The sequence below is a fragment of the Protomyctophum bolini genome (genome assembly GCF_963924005.1).
Source record: "Protomyctophum bolini genome assembly, chromosome: 1".
NCBI classification, from domain to species: domain Eukaryota; kingdom Metazoa; phylum Chordata; class Actinopteri; order Myctophiformes; family Myctophidae; genus Protomyctophum; species Protomyctophum bolini.
The window spans coordinates 9,370,146-9,394,224 of NC_137862.1; the positions used below are offsets into that span (position 1 = coordinate 9,370,146).

The 24,079-nt window shown below is 40.6% G+C and overlaps 1 protein-coding gene across 2 annotated transcripts in view; it reads left to right on the plus strand.

Moving 5' to 3' along the window:
• Positions 1-24,079, plus strand: part of mtmr10 (myotubularin related protein 10) — a 28,657-nt gene that overhangs the window by 1,063 nt on the left and 3,515 nt on the right. For both annotated transcript variants that reach the window (XR_013964246.1, XM_080766220.1), the window contains exons 2-15: positions 686-746; positions 4,035-4,171; positions 4,888-4,960; positions 8,671-8,813; positions 14,613-14,706; positions 16,020-16,167; positions 17,403-17,490; positions 18,551-18,639; positions 18,897-19,027; positions 19,254-19,323; positions 20,716-20,786; positions 21,409-21,581; positions 22,377-22,547; positions 23,595-23,777. Coding sequence is in view for 1 of the 2 variants with exons in the window: in XM_080766220.1 (XP_080622346.1) it covers positions 686-746; positions 4,035-4,171; positions 4,888-4,960; positions 8,671-8,813; positions 14,613-14,706; positions 16,020-16,167; positions 17,403-17,490; positions 18,551-18,639; positions 18,897-19,027; positions 19,254-19,323; positions 20,716-20,786; positions 21,409-21,581; positions 22,377-22,547; positions 23,595-23,777 (1,632 nt within the window). In the remaining variant the exon portion in view is untranslated. The remainder of the gene's footprint in view (positions 1-685; positions 747-4,034; positions 4,172-4,887; positions 4,961-8,670; positions 8,814-14,612; positions 14,707-16,019; positions 16,168-17,402; positions 17,491-18,550; positions 18,640-18,896; positions 19,028-19,253; positions 19,324-20,715; positions 20,787-21,408; positions 21,582-22,376; positions 22,548-23,594; positions 23,778-24,079) is intronic.

The following is a 24,079-nucleotide window of genomic DNA, read 5'->3' on the forward strand; positions in this document are numbered from 1 at the left end:
GAAGAATTGAATAGGCTATCAAAATTACACTAGTTTTAACCTGTTAAAGGGAACTCACCTGTGCAGAATTCTTTCACAAACGTTATTGTCATTGTGTCAGAGTTTCTCACTAAAGAGGCTTTCTATCATTGTGTGTGTGTGTGTGTGTGTGTGTGTGTGTGTGTGTGTGTGTGTGTGTGTGTGTGTGTGTGAGAGAGAGATACACGCATACATTTGCATTAGTAATGTTATTTCCCACGCTTGTCATTGCAATTCCAAGCCTATAGCTATATGGACCAGAGCTATCCCAAGCCTAACTTTAGAGTACTTGTCAGCTGGTGATAACTTCTATCTTTGGCTTCATCTTTGTAAATAGAGCAGCATGGAGGCACCTTGTGCCACATGATGTAACCTAACCGCTACAAAACAATCATAGATGGTTATTTCCAATCCAAGCGTGATGTGTGGCGTCTCTCGATTACAAGCTTAGACATTGATGAGCAGCCGCATAGTGACATTTTAATTAGCCAGTTTCTATGAAATTCAGAACAGTTTCTCAGTTTCCGAACCCAGGAATCTTTTATCTCTATCTTTTGTGCGATACTCTCTGTCAAAATTACAGTCTTTCAACCCTCTAATGAGTCTGACACATCTTCCCATTGTTGTCATTGCCTTGTCTGATGATCTGTTTTCTCTATATATATAGACTGATGTGAGGAAAACCGCCACACCACCTATGAAGAAGTTGGAGGCCAGGTTACTTCCAGGTGAGCCCTTTGCACAGAATAGGGAACGCAGGGGCAGTTAATTAAATTAATCAAACAAATCAATTGTACAAAATAATCAATTTAAGAAAAATAATCAATTTTATCTGGAAGTATATTTAGTAGACCACTTGTAATCTGTTTTTGGTATAGTAGATAAACTTTATTTGCATACACTATAGGTCCAAAATACAAAACAAGACACAAACAAACAATAAAACATAGAGATAGCCTGTCAGGCTATCACTCCATATACAGTCCATATCAATGATATGTCATTATAGTGTAGGTGAAAAAAAATATAAAATATATTTTTTTCTTTCAATTTTGCTATTCTAGGAGAAACCGACGAATCCCAATTCCTAGCTTTTCAGTTAACCACTCTAAACGGTTTTGTTCCAATCCAATCCAATTTTATTTATAGAGCACATTTAAAACAACAAAATTGACCAAAGTGCTGTACAATTAGGCAAAGCAGTAATAAAACATAATACAATACAGTAATAAAAAACATATACAATAAAATCAAACACTCAGTACACATTATTACACATTATTCACAGTTTAAAAGCCAGGGAATAGAAATTATTTTTAAGATGTGTTTTAAAAACAGGTAGTGTTGGAGCCAGCCTGACGTGGCTAGGAAGCTGGTTCCACAGTTCCACAGGAGAAATTACTGAAGGCTCGCCGCTCGGTGCCCTCTTCTCTCACACCTTGCCTTGGGGATGACAAGGAGCATTTGGTTGGCTGACCTCAGTGACCTAGATGGAACATAGGGTTTTAGGAGATCGGAAACATAAACTGGCGCTGAAGATGCTCCCTCATTTAGCCACAACCTGCACAACTGTGACTAAGTGAACCATTAGAGACCTCCTCCTCAGTTCACAGGGTTGTGCTCCTCCAGATGATCAAAGCCAAGAAGCAGAGGCACAAATAGTGGACAGTCGACATCACCCAAAAGAGCCAAAAATAGTGGACAGTTGACATGACCCAAATGAGCCCAACCTTCATCCGTACGGTTCAAGGAACCCCAAACCGTACACTGCTACTCCTTCTGAACCCCAAAACAAACACTGCAACTCCCCCTGTGTCCCCCCAAGTCAAGTGGCACAGATTAGTCCACAGCTGAATATTTAACATTATATATATATATATATATATATATATATATATATATATATATATATATATATAAACACGTCGTGCTAATAAATAAGTTGATGCAGTAAGTTGTCCGTCTCTGTTCCCTGGAGTGTGCAGTCCCTTCTTTGGAAGGTTTTTCTCTTTTTTTTTATTTCTATGCCTGCTAACTAGACTTTGTCTCTCATATATATATATATATATATATATATATATATATATATATATATATATTAGTGAAATCCATGTCTGGATAGCTTAAAAGTCTACACAGGAATGTTTTTCTTCAGCAGAGAATGTTTTGCCCCGCCCAAGAATTTTGAGGCAATTTCCTTTTTAACGTCAGTGTCCCACTTTCTGTGAACACTACTCATCATCTGGATTTATAGTAAACACGTTAAAAATAAAAGTTAAACACTGACTATTGTTCTGCCTTGTGACCGTGAGCGTCCCCGTGCTTTGAACTGTAACCCTTCTATTATGATGGCAGGTGCTGTAATAGACTTTTCCACTGTTGCTGTCTCTGGAAGAGCATGTCAGCTAAGGTTGTGGAAAAAATGTCACTGGCAGCAACACTATTTGCATGAGGAAAATCTCGAGACTTGGCTAAGCTCTCTATGCACCTTTCTGGTCAACAGAGTTCCAGTCTGTCCTCACGTCTCTCTCAGTAGTAGTCGCCTATTTAGAAAACCAGAACGAAAACCCCTTTAACCACTTAAACCTTATATACATTGTATATATATTATTATATACTCTGAATGGTTAGCTCCCAGAATAGGGACGTGTCATGTGGTTAAAGTTCGGAATCATACAAAGTGGATGATAATATGAAGCCATCACTGTAGATTCTTAAAGTTAATACTGTGGGCAGGTTAATTATTTTACCATCTAGGCCTGCTTTAAGTTCAGTTGGCACTTTAACTGGGACATGGCAGCTTTCACTTGTCAATATGCAGTATTCATGATTTGACTTATTTCTGATTCCCCCCCGGACCTCAAATGACGTCACATTGTAGGATCTACAGCGCTGAACCGACGGAGTATGAATCGGCCCTTAGCAGTACACAACCCTATACAACATTAGCATTAAATAAACACAGGTGTCCTCCTTGGCAGTAGGATGACACAGGAAGAAAAGCTTAACTGTGGTATTTCATCTGATGGTACTGATCACTATTTGTTTTGACTTGTTCAAAAAAGAAAACATAGAACAGTCTTCTTAACCCATTTTGGGCGGGAACCTCTGTTGGTGTTAAGCATTATGTTATACTTTAGCTATTGAAAAATAGCAGATCTACAAGCTTATCTGAGCTTGTAGGTCTGCTATTTTTGAAAATTCGTGAAAATGTGCCCGACATCTTTGAATATATATTCTTTCAGAGCGAGTTTTTAACTCAAATCTTTGCTTCTGAGGGGTCTCTGGAACAACATATTTTCAGAAATGGGTCGATGGCCAAATACATCTTGTTTTGGGGGTCTTTGACATGAAAATGTTTGAAAACGACAGCAGAAACACCGCAGAAACATGGGTTCAAAATGGGTTAAGGGAACGAAACAGTCTCTGTCTACTTGTTTGGCCAGTTTTTAATGTCGAATTGTTCTTCCAAAACAAATACAGCCATACCAATATCCTGAGGCTTACTAGGTTTCACCCATTATTACAGTAGTCCTCTCACTTGATGATGATGCCTCTGGCATCTGGCTTTTTCTTTTCAAAATAAAATGCACATTTTGGTCATGGGTGGTACAGTATGGCCAAGTTGGAAGAATGATCAAAGTTTATACTATTATGTAGTATTCTTTTCTGTTCCATGTTCAAAGAAAGGAAATGTTAACTGGGAAAATAGGTTCATATAAAAGGTATTCCAATTATTTGGACAGTTACACTTGTTTTGAACAGCTAACAACTGCCTTAGTTTATATATGATGTCAGTGTAAAACATGACACAAAGTGATTCATAGTTTTCATCATTGTTTCTGCAGGTCTGAAAGTGTTTTGTTTCCCCCCCTATCTTTTGGTGGCATCAGTTTGATCTCCTACAAAGTTAGACCATTCTTCCCAGGCTCACACATACATAGTTTAATACCCTACTTTATTTTGCTGTTGCTTCTTGTGCTTTAGCCACATGATGTCTTATTTGCTTTCACCAGGGGAGATTGTGGTTAATGAGGTGAATTTTGTGAGGAAGTGCATCGGAGCAGACAACAGCCACGATGACCTCTGGGGAAAGCTTGTATGCACCAACTTTAAGGTCTCCTTTATCACCCACGATGCCCTATCCAAACAGGTACTTTATTTATACATTCTAGTATCATTATAATCTGCTTTTGTGAATGTCTAAACATGAAATGAATGTTGAATATTCTTCCTGTCAGTGTTGCTCTAATCTGTGAACATTCCTGTGCAGCTCTTAACCTCCTGACAGTGTTAATTATTTAACTGGCTTCAAAGGTGAAAAGGCAACTTGAAGCCATCATTTTGTTGTTTTTCGGACCTGTGTGACCGGTTGATCGCAGAAGACCCACTTCATCACTGACTCCGTAACATTTTGCTGACGATTTGGCGCACTTCCTTTTAAGAGTAAAAGTCGGAACTGCTCAAAACAAACAGTTCATGTTTTAGAAGGTCACTGTTGTTGTCATAATTATGGCTCTTTCGTGAATCTTGAAACGTATTTAAATGCTTCTGTATCTGTTTCCATACGCTACTTTATGGTCTTCGTCTCAGATAAGGTTCTCAGAACCTAATTTGGGCCCTGATCAGGAGGTGGCACCTCTACAAGCACACAATGCATCGCTATGCGACTTGTTGTGAACTTGTAGATTAGACTATTTTCACTTTTAGGTCCCCCTTCAGAGGTGGTTCTGGTTAAACGTGAACAAACAAAAAAAATCACAGAACTTCACAGGTTCAGCAAAGTTTCAGGTTATGGAAGGTTCTGCGTTATTCTGAGGCAGATTTAAAAGTCCTGAGGTGTTTGTCTTTGTTTTGCGTTCACCACAGAGGTTCCAAGTGGCCCACTGTCTTCTTGGAGAACATGACGTCCCCCTGGCCTGTCTGGAACAAGTGGTGACAGGTACTCAATCTTAACCAAATTATCTAACAGTCGCTGACAGGTGTTGATGCAGTTATTCACCATAAACAAGAGACTGTCATTGGTTATGTACTACTCTTAGGAAAGATATAATGTCGTATCACTAATTGACTGTTTGGTAATGTGACAATAATCTGTCCAAAAGTTTGGTAATGTGACATTAATCTGTCAAAAATAATCAATGGCAAAACATGAACAAGTGTCACGAATAACCTAAGATTTAGACTATCGTAGATGTATTTATCGATTCTGAGGAGAGTCTAAGCCTTCATTACCCATGGGTGTTCAATTTCTTGCCCGCGGACCTAGAATTGCTCCAAATGAAAAATCTAAGGTGCTTACATTGCTGCCCCACTTTTCAGGTTGATTTGCGATCTGTGTTTAAAACCCGTAGATGCGTTGTTTTCAATAAAAAAATATTGTTTTGTCCATTGGAGGACAGATCCAAGATGGATGACAGATTCCGAGACAGAGTGAATCAAAACGCATCTACGGGTTTTAAACGCAGATCGCAAGTCAACCTGAGAAGTGGGGCAGTAATGTAAGCGCCTTAGATTTTGCATTTGGACATGTTAAGAGCAATTATAGGTCTGCGGGCAAAAAATGTAACACCCATGGGTAATGAAGGCTTAGGGCTGTATTTTGCGTGTCTTAAGTACCAGGTCTTATTACCTAACTTGAGTAAACTAAAGACCTGGAGGCGTGATCAATGCCATTTGGCTATTCTGAGTGGCCAAAGAGCATTGATCACGTCTCCAGGTCTTTAGTTTACTCAAGTTAGGTAATAAGACCTGGTACTTAAGACATATTAATACAGCCCCTTAGACTCTCGTAGAGAGTGATGTGATTGATGTGCCGTAGAGAGTCTAAATCTTAGGCTATGTCACGACTATTTCAGCGTAAAATTAATATTTGACCTACCAATCACAGTGCCACAACCCTCTGAGAATGATACTAATACTTGTAGGCAGGCAATTACTTGAATCCTATATACTTTGTTGACCAGAGACCCCCAGGAGTCTGTAATTATTTTTTCCCCATCTACATTAAATCTTTCCGCCAAAAATTGACAATGTACAAGCTTGTAGCTTATAGATCTGCTATTTGTTTCACCTGTGTACTCTCAGAAGCGCATTGAAGTGAAGTGGGCATAGTGTGTGTGTGTGTGTGTGTGTGTGTGTGTGTGTGTGTGTGTGTGTGTGTGTGTCACTGTTAGTCTCTTCTGCCGTCATGCAGGACTTTCAAATTATTTTAAACACAACATGAACATAGTACTCTTATTATGCATATCGCATTCTCGCCGAGATATATTTCTGAGTAAAAATAAAAATATATAATAATTTAAAAAAAAACGAATGGTTCAAGGCCATAAATTAAGATTCGAGTGCCAACCCTAACGAGCGAACATTCGAACCCTGAATGTTCGGGGACAGCCTTACTACTGAATAGGTTTTTTTGTTGCAGTCAGGTCTGGTTGGTTGCCATTCAGTGGTCAGTGATGTGATGCCCTCTCCACGGATGAGAACACAGCCCAGGCGTTGGACAATGACCGAGCGGCCTAGTTAGGATTAGCCTTGTTTATATATCTCATTACTGTCGTGTGCTGACATAGCAAGCCTAATCCCTCAGCGACGTTGTTTTTTTTGTGTTCAACTGATGAGGCTTTGTTTCCCCCTGGCTGTCCCTCAGACAAAGGTCATTCTGTGCGAGAGACGGTTTGGCAAAAACACTCATAAGGTCAATCTAATTTGAATGGGTTACTTCACTTAATTTGTAGACATTCCGCCTCTGACTCGTATCATTTTAAGATTTGTTATACACAGATTCATGAACGCAACCGTCCCTATTCTGGGTTGCCGCTTAACATTCCAGATAGCAAGTTCACAATGCGTTGCAATGTATTCTGAGCTTGTAGATCTGCCATTTTCGACAGATATTTAGTGTACTGTAGTAGAGAACAGTAGTAATAGTACACTTGGGAATCTGGTCAACTAAAGGATTAAGTGGTTAACACAGAAATGCAAGGTTCTTTGTAAGGGTGATGCATTTGTCTGTTGTGAGCAAATACTTTTAAAATACAATTTATAAATGCTTCCGTCATACAGTGCCGCATAAGCGCAGATTTAAAAGCGTATTTCCTGTCTCCCCCACTTCCGCTTTGACTTTTCAGTCGCTTACATTTGTCCTACTGTAAATCAAATTAATTGAAGCATATGGCTTGCTGCTTAGCAGAAAGGACATTAAAATATATTTTTAAATCACACCTGTGTGAAGTGAGGGGCGCTCTTATCATCGTACATCACATGATGTAACATGTCTATTTGCTCAGACACTATGACGTAAAATTCTCCATTCATTGTCGATGGGAATTAAATCTTTGTGTAGGACGAAGAATCTACACTAATAGGAGGGGCTAGCGGCCCTCACCAGCTCAGTGGCCTTGTGGTTAGAGTGTCTGCCCTGAGACTGGGAGGTTGGGGTTCGATCCCCGGCCGGGTCATACCAAAGACTCTAAAAATGGGACCCAATGCCTCCCTGCTTGACACTCGGCATCAAGGGTTCAAGCCTCACGCTACAGAAACAGGAGATAGGCTCCTGCCCTATGGGCCTCATGGCTCGGCAAGGCTACTTACTAGCGACCCTCAAAAACATGAACGGATGGAATGGAAATTATTATGAACATATGACAGGAAGCGTAGTTGCGGAATAGTTGTCTGGCTTGAGAGCATGACCAGCTCAGTGGCGTTGTGGTTTGTCTCCGCCCAGAGACTGGGAGGTTGGTGGGGTTCGAGTCCCCTGCTGGGTTATAACAAAGACTATAACAATGCTTGGCACTTAAACTCATTTAGGCCTGACGTCGAAATAAATAAAAAGTCTTCTGAAAGAATATTATATTCAAATATTTGTGCCACATTTTCATGGTTTTTAAAAAAATAGCCGACCTACAAGCTCGTAGCACGCCACTCGATGGCGCGCTATGAGCTTGTAGATCTGCTATTTTTCAGATCTTCAAAGCTCATAGCAGATCTACAAGCTCATAGTGCGCCACGGAGTGGCGTGCTACGAGCTTGTAGGTCGGCTATTTTTCAATAGCTAAAGTATAACATAATGCTACGAACACCAAAAGGGGTTTCCGCCCAGAATGGGTTTTAATGTTTTCTTTTTTTCAACCCTTCATGAAATGATCACTTCTTCTTTTCTGGTTCTGGATAAAATAATGTGCTGACCTTTCACTTGAAGTTTTGCTGAGGCATTAACTTGTATTTCATTTATTTAAAATAAAGACTTACTTTTTGAACATGTCTGTCAGTTACTTACTAATGATATACGTATAAAAACACTGTTACATTCATGTAACAGTGTTTCATACATGTCATTTTAATTTTGTCTTACAAAAATGCATGCAGTTATTCTGATGTGATCATATTGTAAGACAATACTGTACATAAATGTTCTAATACGAACTGCCAATGCAACAATAACACCGTCAGACCATTATTCAACTATTCATGACATATCCCTCCCTGGCAGTTTAAATGCAAGCACACAATATTTGCCAACTTGCCATATTGGTACAGAGTACTATACAAATATATTACTTAATACTTCCTGTTCTCTTCTAACTATTGCAGACATGGGTCTATCAGCATTATTTCAGTTCTGTTATTTTCCTCTGTTGTTGTTCCTACTAGTGAACGATGCCAAGGGGAAGAGGAAGGTTCTGGGGTCAAACCAAAAGCTGAAGTTCAGTCCCACTGAGCTCATACTGTACTGCAAGGACTTTAGAATTGTCCGGTTCTGCTTTGATGAGGCGGGGCCTGAGAGTGCCAAGAAGGTGAGTGAACCTGGAGTTCCCCCCCCCCCCCCCCCCCCCCAAAGAAAAAATAATATTGTATTGTGGTGTATTCGTTGTAAATGGAAGCATTTCATGTTTTCTATTGAATCCAGTGAATGCATAATAGCCTCTTCTTCTAAAATCTGTGGATTTTCAAAAACCATGTGTTTTGGCTGCTCACAGGATGAAGGAATGAGCCTTCTTCCTTATATTCCTGTTCTTAGTCTGTTGCCTGTTTTAAAATATTTCTTAACACTTAAAGGACCTATCTTCATATAATAGGTCCTCATTAATAATCATGATAGAAATGGCACGATTTTTTTCTACTCAGTCTGTGTCTCATAGGAGGGCTGTGGGCAGTTTACAAACAGTCTTCCAGTGACATCATCATTAGGCAGACTTATTTTTTTACAAAAACGTTTAGATTTTCATGGTAAATTGAATCCTACAAATCTCAGCATAGGCCGTTTTTTTGGGTGTAGGTCTTTGCCCCACTAATCTTTTCCTTCCCGACCATTCAGTTCCTTCAGACTTGTCCGCAAGCCAGCAAACAATGTTAATGGTTATCTCCCACTTGACAGAAACCCTCACTGCCACTGGAAATCACCTGTCTTATCTTTCCAATGAATACAATCAGCGTTGTGTCCTTGTTTTCAAAAATCTCTTCTTTTCTTGATGGCCTTTTGTCAAAGATAAAAGATCTTCCCTTCTTTACTCTTGCACTTGGAGACTCGATGAGTATCCACCTCTTTGCCTATTTATTAATAGGTACACTTGGAGTGGCATCTGCAATCTTATCAATTCATTTGGTATTATATGATTAAAATACATTCTTGAACATAAGTTCTTCATGTTAAGTTAAGTGGTTTAATTAGCATAAAGAATATACATACAAGAAAAGATACATTGAATATCAATTTACTTTTACTTTGACCGGAATATTAAGTATCTTTGTTATTGCTAAATGAAATGGTAAAGGAAGGTATTTCAGTTTGTATCATATCCAACAGTGCTGCATTGCTCTGGCCCCTTCTAAACACTGAGTCTGCTGCAGTCCTATTCAGCTGGGTTGGGTTGGGTGGATGTAATGCTGCCTGCATGTTAATGTCGTTGCCTCAGTGATCATCTTGGCAACGACTGCCGCTGCCTAACAATTTGAGTATAACATAATCATTTCACATTGTGACTCTGACTCATGACTCCGAGGCAGATTAGAGTCACAGATGTTTAATTTTTCAAAGGAAAGCTCTGCTCAGACAGTCCTGTAGATCAAAGTGAAGAGTGGCTTTTAGTAAAAAGGTTGACTTGTTTTCACCAATGCCCCCCTTTTTTCTCTTTGGCTGAGGGAGGACTGAAGGCGAGTGAAGGGTTTTCCTTGTTATGCCGTCTCAGTCAGCTGTGTCTGTCATGGGCTGCTTCTTGTGGTAACTAGAATTTAGGGCCGGGCAGTTAACGGAACCAATAACCGCCTTAATCTTGCTCATGTAGGCCTGGACAGCTGGCGTAGCAGTCCGGGCACTGCCTAGGCTCAATGTAGCCTGACAGGGCACTGCCTAGGCTCAATGTAGCCTGACAGGGCACTGCATAGGCTCAATGTAGCCTGACAGGGCACTGCATAGGCTCAATGTAGCCTGACAGGGCACTGCCTAGGCTCAATGTAGCCTGACAGGGCACTGCATAGGCTCAATGTAGCCTGACAGGGCACTGTCTAGCTCAATGTAGCCTGACAGGGCACTGCCTAGGCTCAATGTAGCCTGACAGGGCACTGCCTAGGCTCAATGTAGCCTGACAGGGCACTGCCTAGGCTCAATGTAGCCTGACAGAGCGCTGTGGGTTCAAGTCCCGTTCTCGACAAATACATCGTCTAGTTGATTTGCAAGCTTATGCATCACATGATTAGCTCTGCTCCCCAATTCTATTGGACAGAGAACATACAAATGATTAGGAGAGCAAGACACATTATACACCTAACCAGACAACCTAAGAGTAACATATACAAGTAAGACGCGGGAAGCGAACGCAGCTGTGTGTGTGTGTTTTTTGTGTGATACAGCCGCGCCCTCTGGTGGCGGGCAGGTGGTGTTACAGTGTGACAGACAGACAGACACACAGACAGACAGACATGTTCTGCTAGGTCTCATACAGACAGACATGTTCTGCTAGGTCTCATAGTTAGTGCTCACTGTGTTCGCAAACACACAATATAAGGAACCGTCACATTCTTTAATTGAGTTACTTTGGGAAATTGGACATTAAGGTCTCCCTGCTGGGTTGATAGACATAGAGAAAAGCAAACGCAGATGTTGCCAGCCCCTGCGAACATGTGACGGCTGGGTAGGGAGCTTTAAATTCACCACCACCACAATATATGTAATGCATGTCCTCCCCGTGTCCCCTAGGATAGGTACCCTCACAAAAAACATGCAGTAATCCTGGTCTCTAAACTATACCTCCCCCTGGCCAGCCAGGGCGCCTGATGGAGGGGAAAGGAACTGTTCGGAATAACGTGTTCCTTCCACGTGATACGTCCGACCGGGGAAACTCTCCCTTGTCAGGTACACGATACTAGGTTCATGAAACGATTTCTTCACGATTTTCTTTCTTTCATGTTTTTCTTTCACGATACTAGGTTCATGAAACGATTTCTTCAGTGTTTTCTTTCACGATTCTTTTTCACGATACTAGGTTCATGAAAGCTTTCTTCAGCGTTTTCTTTCACGATTTTCTTTCACGATTTTCTTTCACGATACTAGGTTCATGAAAGGATTTCTTCAGTGTTTTCTTTCACGATTTTCAGAAGCAGCTTGGACTCCTCATGCATAGAAGGAAGCATGAGGTCAGTCCGCTGCCCCCCCCCCCCCCCCCCCCCCAATAGCGCCCAGGATTACATTAGATAATTGACACTGGGTGAAAAAATGGGTTGCAAAATCGTGGGATAAAAAAATCACCACCACAAAAAACGGCCCATAGGAACAAATAAATCCATTCAGCTCACTCCCTATCCACACTGCAAACAGGTTCTCCAATGTCTTTGAAGCAAGAGAATTTGGAAGTGAAGTGCTTGAGATTAAATAATATTTATACACTTGTACGGGAAGATCTCCAAGAGGCAGAAGCTCTCCGAGCAGGTCCTGGAGATCCTGTCATATAACAGGAGATCCTGTCACATAACACCCGTCCTTGCCTCCCTACACTGGCTCCCAGTTTATTACACACCGAGCCCTCCATGGCCAGGCACCTCCTTATCTCTCTGACCTGCTCCAGCCGTATGTGCCCAGAAGGTCACGGAGATCCACATCACAGGCTTTGCTGGTTGTTCCTCAGACAAAACGAATAACCAAAGGCGATCGAGCCTTTGCAGGTTTTGCCCCTAGGCTATGGAATGAGCTCCCACTCCACCTAAGAACTGTGGATTCTGTGGACATTTTCAAAGGACTGTTGAAAACTCACCTTTTTAAACGGGCCTTTCCATAGCCGGCCTGGTAAAATGTTGATTGCTCTATTTTTTACTCTACTTTTTCTATTTTGTCTTACTTTATTAGTGATTTAGTTCTTGACTTTTATTGACTTGACTGTAATTGTCTGTGAAAGGTGCTCTATAAATAAACTTTACTTACTTACCGGTACTTACCTGCTGAGCCAACGCAAAAAAACAAAAAAAAACGTTATTAGTCTGATTAACCAATTGAGCCCTGCTTTATACAGGTTGATTAAATACATTTGTTCAATTTACTGTTGCACCCCTAACTAAAACACAGCCGCTCTTCTGATTCTAGCACAAGTCATTTGGCAGAATTACACTACTGATGATAATGTGTGTCAGGCCTAAGTACATTTAGCTTGCATAACGGTATGTAAAGTTTAGGGTAGTATAGGTTAGCCAACATTAACAATGTGCGTAACGGGTTAGAGTAGCATATTTAGTTAACATTAACATTTCAATGTGACTCCGCCTTGAAAACAATCTCATCCCACCAGAATAGGCACTTGTCTGTAAAAGCAATTACATGTGAAATGTTCCTGGTCAATCCTGTGCATTGAGGATTGAAATGGTAAAATAGATTTAACCACTTCCCCTGGTCTATATGGGGAGGACATCTACGTATGTAATTACAATGTGAACCGGCTAAAACAGCCTTGTTTTTCTTTGTGACATATGCAGCAACGCCATAATCTATAATAGCTTATTTTGCCATAGGAAATTACAGAGTTAAGAACAGCAGTGTCTTACACGTGCACTCCACTCACACACACACACACACATACCCACTCTCCCTCCCTCCTCGGACCCTCCTGTGTTATTCACACAGCTCTGACACTGAATGGACGCCATTGTGTGATTTCTGTAGTCATGCCACAGAAAGATTCAGTCCTGTAACCCAAGAGCAAAATGCTGCTAGAAGTGGCTTTTCTAGGTTCCACTTGTTCCTAGGTTTGCTCTGGTTAAGAGTGGAGGCTGCAATAAACTGATATTTATTCCTAATGCTTTAGCTATTGAAAAATAGCAGATCTACAAGCTCATGGCGCTACGAGCTTTTAGGTCTGCTATTTTTGAAAAATCGACTGACATAGAAACATAGCTTTTTCAGAAAACTGTCAGGATGTAGAAGACATTTTTAGAATCTGATCTCAGGTCAGAATGGGTTAAGGTTTACAACCTTTTTATGTTTTTTTTTCGCTGTACATTAAATTAAAAATTTAATACGCGCAGCCGCAGACATAAATACAGCAAGATTAATGGACACATTTTCCTCCTTATGAATAAAACGACAGTCGTTCAAATCCAACCACCACCACCACCACGTCAGACTAACCATAGAATTGAAGACGATTATTCTTGGTTAGTTAAACCTTTGGACCACAAGGTCATGGATTTGATACCGGGCACCACCAACCTCGCCGTATGAGTAGAAAGGTTTGGGTCCGGAAAGTACTGAGAGCTCCATGTTGAACCAAGTCTAAGGAGCCACGTGCTTAACTCATATTCAACTTTGGCACGTTTAAATGCCAAAAACGAGATAACGAGATTGATTTGAAAATGCACAGGTAGCCATAGACGAGAACACGAGATTTCATAAAAGAGCATTAATCCAGAATTAATAATATTTTGACCTTATTTTAGCTTCCGTCGCTCGTCACCCGCTTAACGGCCAACATCCAAAATCCTCTGTGCACACGGTCGCTCGTTAGTGGTTTTAGGGCTCAGAATGTCTGATGATGGGGAAGCTTAATAAAACATTAATTAGAGCTCCCTGCTAACCATATCAATGGTCTATCGCTAGAACACGGCCGCGACCCTGGCACGAAAATGGACGATGGGTCATGCGGCCAGGAAGCGGATTTTTCATGTATTCTCCTGGAACTGGCCACTGATCGCCGCCTATGGTAACGAGTTAACCCATTTAGGCCTGAAGTCGAAATAAATAAAAAGTCTTCTGAAGGAATATATATTCAAAGATTTGTGCCACATTTTCACGGTTTTTCAAAAGTAGCAGACCTACAAGCTCGCAGCGCGCCACTCGGTGGCGTGCTATGAGCTTGTAGATCTGCTATTTTTCAATAGCTAAATAATGCTTAGTTAAAACGCAAACGGGTTCCCGTCCAGAATGGGTAAGGTACTCGAGTAGTACACATCTTATAGGCCTACTGAAAACTTCCAAGTTGGCCTATGTGACTCATAGATGGACAGCCATACAGAGATTACATAAATATATATTTTTCTTATTGATATATAAAGTTTCCATTTACTGTATTTGAAAGCCTTTTATTTTCTTATCCCATTTTTTTTATTTATTTCAGGTTTGCCTTGCCATCGCTCACTACTCCCACCCCGCAGACCCTCAGCTTCTGTTTGGTTTCGAGTATTTAGGGAGACGATACTACGGCTCCTCAGGTATGCCCAGCTTTTATAGTCTTTTCAATAGTTGTGTGAACGACCCCCAAATCTATATGTATTGCGAACAAACAAAAAAAGTATTCCAAAGAAAATAGTATTCCAAGTATAAAATGGAGTAAACGTGGTTAAACTGATTTTGATGCAATATTAACACTTTTCCCTGGGATCCCCAGGAACCCCATTTAGGACTTTACAAAAGCACTGCTTTAGTTTAAACGATCCCCTTCCGGGTGATCAATAGAGCACCGAAGTCCTGGCGTAACTCGATTCCCCTGGTTCGCGGAAGTAATTTCTCTTTGGAGAATAACATGGGGTGATCTTAATATCGTTTACTATAAGCGTTGTGGTCCAAAGATAAACAAGCTGTCTCTGCGTTATTGTCAGGGAGGTGTCTCTGTATCGTTTGCAACAGTCAGTCACTCATATAAGATGGAAGATGATGCTGACATGTATAGACAGCGTAGAATGCTCTATGTCCAAGCCAATATGTTAGCCAGGAAATTTCACTACTGTTCAGTTGAGGTCAAGGTGAACCTATTTAGAGCATACTGCACCCCGCTGTATACAGCCCCCTTATGGGTGAACTATAAAAAATAGAGTCTGCGCAAGCTAAAGGTGGCTTATAACGATGCTCTCAGGATTCTCCTGAAGAAGCCTAGGGGTGGCAGTGCTAGTCAGCTCTTCTGCGACTCTTGAGAAACCTCATGTTCAGCTTTAAAAGCAGACTTGATGGGTCACTTAATAATGTGATTATGATGTTGACTAATCCCAGGTTTAGCACTATTAGATACCGCTCCTTGATGTGGAAACATTGGTACGAGTGCCTCTTATAGATTTTCTTCTTTTTTTTTACGAGAGAGTTTTAGAGTTTTATGAACCAATGTATTTATTTGTAACTGTTTTGTATGTTTTTAATTGTTGTCTGTCATCTACTGGCTACGGCTGTCAATAAAGTTTCATTCATTCATATATGATACAGTCTGCTTCTAGCAAAAATGTAACTAATTCAGTAGCAGTAACATTAGCGTTTTCTCTCAGTCAGTTGATTCTTCATATCCATATGAGTGAAGCGGCCGGGATGACATGTTTATTTTTCAAACACAGTACTTATATGAGGCCATCTAAAATCCCCTTATGGGGACTATAATGCAAATGCAAGTGGATTTGCGCCCTCTACCGATATTGATGTCAGACTTCGGTGCTCTATTCCTAACCATGGTTTTATTTCATGGCAGTGTGTGTGTGTGCCTCATCTATTTGGGAATTGATCGTGGCTTTGCATGACCCATGTCCCTGACCCATGTCCCTAGGGGAACGAATCATTGGTGCTGTCCCAGGAGGAGGGTTGCAGACCCCCCTCTTTGACCGCCCGTCCGAGTGGGATAGAGAGATCAAGAGGACGGGCGCAGCCGAGTGGAGGGTGTGCTCCATCAACGAGGGCTACGTCCTCTCACCCACGTAGGTTCATCTCAGCGAGCATGTTGCTCATTCAGTCAGAGATCCACGCGTTGTCCTAATAGCTGTATTAAAGTAGAAATCCAGACCAATCTCAGTAACGTCTAATTAGCCTGCATTTACAATACACAGGATTAACTCTTACTTTGTAAATTCAAGTTAAAGCCCTCATACATGTTTCAAACCGTTTACAACAGTGAATATAGGTGGCTTAAATAAATATTACAATGGCGAGCATGATGAGGAAGTCAGAGTTATTTTTTTGTTTAGGTATGCATGTGTAAAAGTATTAGAGTATTATAGCTTATGTAATCGAAATATGATGGACACACTTCTGACTTCTTATCTGATCTCATCTGACTTCTTATCATATCTGACTCAGATCAGTTTGTGGTCCACTCGAATGATTTTGAGTACTTTTAATGAAGGTAATTTTCATAATATTTGATGCCAGTATTTTGAACTTTTATTCTCGAGTAACATTTTGAATACAGGACTTTTACTTGAGCTAAAACCTTCTTTTATTGCCAAAGGCAGCACAACAGTTTGAAATACAGTTACAGGGCAAGAAAAGTAATGTAGCAGGGTAAAGTAATGTAGCAGGGTAAAAATGTGTCAGTGAGTGGCAATGTGAGTTTAACATCGTTTAATGCAATCAGATAGGACTGTTCAAACAATTTTCATGTGGTGTTTCTGAATGTACACGGTAAGCATTGTGTAACTGAAACTACTACTAAGTGAGCTATAGCAGTGGTTTCCCTGATTTCTCAATCCAAGTACTCCCTTCTTCCACTCTACAACATTTAGCAATATGTATTACTTTCTATTTCTCAAGGTTTTTGCTCTTCACTTTTCAGATAAGCAGGTTCACACAAAGTTTGTCAATGTCTCACATACCCCTGTAGTACCTCTGCATACCCGTAGGGGTGTATGTTAACCCTGTTTGAGAAACACTGAGCTATAGCGTGCCTGTTGAAATAAGAAATCCATGAGGCAGGAGTAAAATGATATGCCAAGTGAAATAAAATGCACTGCTCCTTCACCTCCTACTTCAATAGAATGGCACTTGTCCTAATTTGGGATTCATTACATACTGTGATCAGGGGTTTATTGGTATATTTGGGTTCTAGTAGGGTAGCATACAGCCATGCACTACTATTTCTATTTTGTTCCCGATCACATCCATGCGTAATGTCTGCTTTTGGCTAATTAATTGTTTTTCCAACCCCTCCCTGTAGCCTTTCTGAGTACTGTGTGGTCCCAGCATCCCTGGCGGATCAGGATCTAAAGCAGTACTCCAATTACTTCACCAATAAACGCATCCCTGTAAGTAACGAACGGGCCTCTTTTACCTCCAGCAATTGCTAAATCTGCTATTCCTCCCTGCATGTTCTCCCCGTGTCCCCCAGGGTAGGTACCCTCACAGAAAACATGCACTAATCCTGGTCTCTAAACTGCCTCCCCCTGGCCAGCCGGTGCGCCTGATGGAGGGAAAAGGAACTGGTTGGAATAACGTGTTCCTTCCACACACTACGTCCAACCAGGGAAACTCCCCCCTGTCAGGTGTAAAGGAGCAACTTGGACACTCAGGCATGAAGGAAGTTCAAGTCTGTTGCTCTCCCCTTGTCCCCCATATATGGGGACTAGGTTGGTGAGGGTGTGTAGAGCCCAGGATCACATTAGATAATTGACACAGGGGTGAAAAATGGGTTACAAAATCATGGGATAAAAAATAGTTAAAAAAATAAAATCTGCTATTCCTTTCCTTCATTGTGCATGCCTTTTTGGTGTTTCTTTTTAGTCGCTATACCTCTATTGGAGACTACTAATTAGTAATGATGAGACCTAAGTGGCTTGTGTAGAATATATATTCAAAGATTTGTGCCGTATTTTCACTATTTTTCAATAGCCTAAGTATAACAAAATTGCTCCTGATGTGCTGGTTGGTACCTTGCATGGCTTCCGCCGCAATCTGTGTATAAATGTGTGTGTGAATGGGTGAATGTAATGCACAATCTATGTAAAGCGCCTTGGATAAAGGCGCTATATAATTAAGCAATAAGCCACGAGAGGTCTCAGGTTACCGGGTATTTTACACTGGCTGGGGGCTACCCCCCAGCCACTTAATCTATACACTGTAGCACAAACAATGTCACTTGCCAAAAAAACAACTGATCTACACGCCAACGTCACATGATGTCACGCATCGTTGGCTCAGTTATTTTGGCAGTATTCCAAAATATTTTGTGGAATACTTTTTCAAACATAATATTCCACTGTGTCACTGTCTGATGTGTGTATATGATAATATTCCACTGTGTCACTGTCTGATGTGTGTATATGTTTACTGTGTCACTGTCTGATGTGTGTATATGTCTGCTACTAGCTGTGGTGTTGGAACCACCCTAATGGTAGTGCTCTGGTCCGCATGGCCAGCATCAGTGATCCAACACAGCTGAGGAAGATAGACCAGAGGTACAGTAACGTAAACCAGAGTTCATATCATGGCTGTTGGGTGGGAACCTTGTATGTCCAAAAAGCCTCCTTTTTTTTCTGAAAAAAACTCTACTCTCCCAAACTTCAAGTACTCTTCAGAAGTTGCAAGTGAAATTGAGATAAATTGAAAAATACAATTGCCATTGCATTGGAACATGAACTGTTAATGTTTATCTGCATTTAGAAACAATGTACTGTTGAAATATTAACCTAACCATTTCATTATACTTTGGTAGAATATGCACAGCTATAACAAAGAGCCACCCCCAGCTCGGCGAAGTCTTAAGATCAGACCTGGACCAAAGCCTGCCTAACATCGAGGACATTCAAACTGCCTTGGTGAAAATCAGGCAGAGCTGCGTCATAGGTGAGCCAAATTTACATGATGCCAATAAAAGGCACTGGATTAACAAGCTAATCAATTAATAGTAGACCGAGGATTTTTATTTCCTGCAGTGTTCCGTTCTTTGTGTGCAGTGTGTGTGGTTATAGCTTATGCCCTCCAAGAGAATACATTTCTGGATGTACAGCACTGCACCAAATCTACAAATTGATTTTATGCAAATCTTTTCTACTCCTGACTTTGTATGCAGATCCATTCGAGGAGTCTGAAAAGAGATGGTTTTCATCCATTGAAAGTTCGCAATGGCTGGACTATGTCAGGTATGTACAAATATTTAGATGTCCTGTCACACTGCCTCTGAACTGGCAGCACTGCTCCTAGTCCTACATGGAAATGTATTGTCTCACTCTGTGTCTGTAGTACTGTGTATATAAGACATTTAGTTTGCCCTTCATAGTGACATGCCCATCAGAGGTGTATCTCCAATAAGGCGAGGACAGGCGTCCGCCTGTCCAAATCCATTTCTGGCCAAAATCCATACAATGAGAAAAAAGAGATGAGACCTGAGAACTATTAATGGACAGCTGATTGGCCGTTGCGGTAGAGCGCGACCCTCAATCACCCATTGGAATGTAAATGCACGCCTTTGTATCCTACTGTCTGGCAGGTATATCTCTTTGTATCCTACTGTCTGGCAGGTATATCTCTGTATCCTACTGTCTGGCAGGTATATCTCTGTATCCTACTGTCTGGCAGGTATATCTCTTTGTATCCTACTGTCTGGCAGGTATATCTCTTTGTATCCTACTGTCTGGCAGGTATATCTCTTTGTATCCTACTGTCTGGCAGGTATATCTCTGTATCCTACTGTCTGGCAGGTATATCTCTTTGTATCCTACTGTCTGGCAGGTATATCTCTGTATCCTACTGTCTGGCAGGTATATCTCTTTGTATCCTACTGTCTGGCAGGTATATCTCTTTGTATCCTACTGTCTGGCAGGTATATCTCTTTGTATCCTACTGTCTGGCAGGTATATCTCTTTGTATCCTACTGTCTGGCAGGTATATCTCTTTGTATCCTACTGTCTGGCAGGTATATCTCTCTGTATCCTACTGTCTGGCAGGTATATCTCTTTGTATCCTACTGTCTGGCAGGTATATCTCTTTATATCCTACTGTCTGGCAGGTATATCTCTTTGAAAACCTTTAGTGCTACTGATTGTGCGCGGGGAGACGGCAATTAACATATCTTGCTGGAAACGCCACTGATGCCCATTACACATTTATTATGAGCATATCAGATAACATATTATACTGTATGGCTAAAACCTACAGAGTTGTACTGTGCCACCAGTTCAGAATACACAAACTGAGTAATATTTGCTTCATCGTGGCCTTGGAGTTGGAAAAACAAATACCATACCTCTGCAGCCCTGAAAGGACCATACCAGTGTTGTTTCATGTTAAGCTCATTGAATACAAGTAATCTATACTACTGTACATTACTGCCAATTGTTTTCCAAAGCATTCCACAGTTTCTGAGTGCCATTTTCCTACCATCCAGGAAGCCATTGGTTTCCATTAATCTCAGTATGCTGTAAACATTGAGATGGGTAATCCGACACTGACCAATGTGATGCTTTTACTTATAGGAAACCATACGTAATCGGGTTTAGTTTAACTCTAATTTGTGTTTACATTTGTAACTGAAGGGCCTTCCTGAAGCATTCTGCTGAAGTGGTGTACCTCCTGGATGGAAAGCACGCCTCTGTCATTCTGCAAGGTACATATTACAGATTGTGTATTATTATGGTTATTTGGTCTTTGTTTCACACTGGAAACGCTGTGTAGGTCAACATGTAATTAAATCTACAGATAGCCTTTATATGGTTAAAAGAGTAAATAACATGGACAGTAGGGAGGGAGTTACAGTTTAATTTGGAAAGAGCTGTGATTTGTATGCCAACACATGCCACATGGAATCTGTTTTTCCATGTATTTGTACTCGGGCTGCAACTATTGATTATTTATTTCCATAGTGATTATTTCTATTGCTTTTTATGTATGTTATACCTTGTCCCTCGTTTGTCGTGCAAAAATAGAGAACATTTCCGAACCTTTGCACCCCTAACCCATTCTGACCTGAGATCAGATTCATACGAGGTTTCCACTGGACACACACTGGTCTGATTAACCTCATTCTGACCTGAGATCAGATTCTAAAAATGTCATTTTTTGTCGATTTTTCAAAAAATAGCAGACCTACAAGCTCGTAGCGCGCCACTCGGTGGCGCGCTACGAGCTTGTAGATCTGCTATTTTTCAATAGCTAAAGCATGACATGATGCTAAACACCAAAACGGGTTCCCGGTCAGAATGGGCTAATGTGTACCTTGTTGACTACAGAGGAGGAGGACCGGGACCTGAGCTGTGTGGTGTCGTCGCTGGTTCAGCTGATGTTGGACCCTCACTATCGCAGCATCAGCGGTTTCCAGGGCCTGGTGCAGAAGGAGTGGGTGATGGCGGGCCATCCCTTCTTGGACAGATGTAACCACTTGAAGAAGAACGATAAATCTGAGGTTGGCTATTTAATTAGGCCTGTCATAATTATCACATAACTGCCTGATCACAATTGTTGGCTGCAGATAACCGCATTTTTTTTTTTTTTGCATAATCGTTCCCATCTTCATCTGTATGAATTCATCGGGTGCAGTACTTAGTTTAGACAGTTTTTGGTTTAGACTAGTCATTGGTTAGACCAGTCATTACTCATTAGTCCTACAACTACAACTACAACCTATCTCAAACCCTCACCCTATACCTAACCTCCCACGGGGCAGCACACCTAAACCTAACCTTAACCCATGTCTAACCAATGACTAGTCTAAACTAAGTATGCACCCCAATTCATCCATTGAAAAATGTTCATATATTTTCAAAAGTATCGGAAATAAATTGAACGTGTCACATTGTGCTGTGTTGTGAGCTTGTGGATCGGCCATTTCCACTATTTCTTTTTCTTTCTTATTTTAAGTATAACATTATTAAATATGCCCTGTTTTGGCCATAGTACATTATTATTTATTATGATTGCCGTTGCCACAAAGCCAAATGGAAATGTATTCTTTATAAATGTATTTTTGATTTATGGTAATTATTATTATTATTATTTATATTCCATTGAAATCGTTAATCGCAAATCATTTTTATAGCTCAAATACATTTTATGACAGCCGTAGTTCGCTTATGAGACAGCACTGCACCGTGAATGAAAGCTACCTTGTACTAGTGGAAGTATACTTTAGTCAATATTGCCAAGAGGCTGATATTACCTATTTTCTTTTAACTCTCTCTATCTGCTCCTTTCCTTTTAGTCTCCACTGTTCCTGCTCTTCTTGGACTGTGTTTGGCAGATGCAGAACCAGTACCCCGCTGCGTTTGACTTCACAGAGACCTATCTCACGGTACTGAGCGACAGCATGTGGATCCCCGTTTTCAGCACTTTCCTCTTCAACAGTCCCCGACAACATGCCGATCACTTAATGGTGAGTGGTGGTGTGCAACGCATCACTCAGAACTAATCCATTTAATCCATTATGAAATAATAATATATCTATCATTTTGTAACTTTGTGCGTTTACATTTTTTTCCGTAAGCATCACAAGTAGCAGATCTACATGCTCAAAACATGCCACGGTCTGCTACTTTTGCTATTCGGGAATTTGAATCCTGAAAAGTAACAGTTTATAACCACAGACTATAACCAGTAAGACGAGCAAGGGCGAGAAGCGACCTCGCCCTTCGCTGAAACAACAGAGCTTCTTAATACTTCTTAATAAAATAGACTATGAATAGGCCTTAAGTGGTCAAATGATGGGCTGAAATATTTTTAGATAATCTCTTCTTGATTATTTGAAAGGTTTATTGATTGTTACTGCATAATCGCTAAGACAATAATCGACACTTGCAGCTCTAAAGGTAAGTGATGGAGAATAAACATTAGTTCACTTCACCATGTTTATTTATGCAGGGAAATCCTGCTGAGAATAATGTGCTCTCTTCAAGAGTGCAGAAAGAAAGAGAGTGGAGTATTTTTGTTAATTGAGTAAATCTTATGAATATAAAGAAATTATATTAGAGTAAGGTGTAGCAGATTCTACAACCGTACCTGGTAATACTTCTTTTTTTTTTTTAATCTAGTAGAAATGTTATTTTCACTATTTTAACATGACAAGTATAAAATGGGGCTTAAGTGCTTAATCGATTTGTTGCTATATACAAAATAAATTATGAATTAAAATAATAATTATGTATATCGTCGCTGTGAGGAGGATACCACTTTTTCTTCTTTTTTTCTTCTTCCTAAAGCAACGCTAATTAATGTTGTTTTGAAGATATTGAACCAATGGCAAGTATCAAAAACCAATTTGTCACCCAAGTCCATTTTAGACTTTGGTGGATTGAAAATGAATAATGTATATAAAATACCTGCTTCTCAATCATTTTATTAATCTAAAATGTAATCGATGGAATTTACTTGCAAAGAAACTGATGGTTAGTTGCATCCCTATGACCTTGTCTCAACTCGACAGGAATTTGCCAGAATTAAGGGCATCCCCGTAGGTGAGCAGAAGGCTCTGCGGTTCCCCACGGTGTGGGACTGGTCGCAGCAGTTCGCCATCAGAGACCAAGCCCTCTTCAATAACCCCATGTATGTCGGCAAGGGTGTTACCTGTGTCCAGAATGGAGCGGTCAAGACCTTCAGACGCACAAAGGTCAGTCTATATCTACAGTACTAGAACTGTTTTTATAAATTTTTTGTATGTATTGGCCCCCATCTGAAAAGGTTTTAGTCACCATAATGGGAGATTGTGTTGTTGTTTTTCATAATTAAAAAAATCACACCCGTGTGAAGTGAGTGCCGCTATATATACATATTTTTAAACAAACATGGACAAAACAAACTGAAAAATAGAACAAGACATGCTTTAGTTTGGATAATGAAGTAAGATTTCACAGTGCTTACACAATCTGCCATCATTACTGTATCTAAAATTACAGTATATATTGTGCCTTA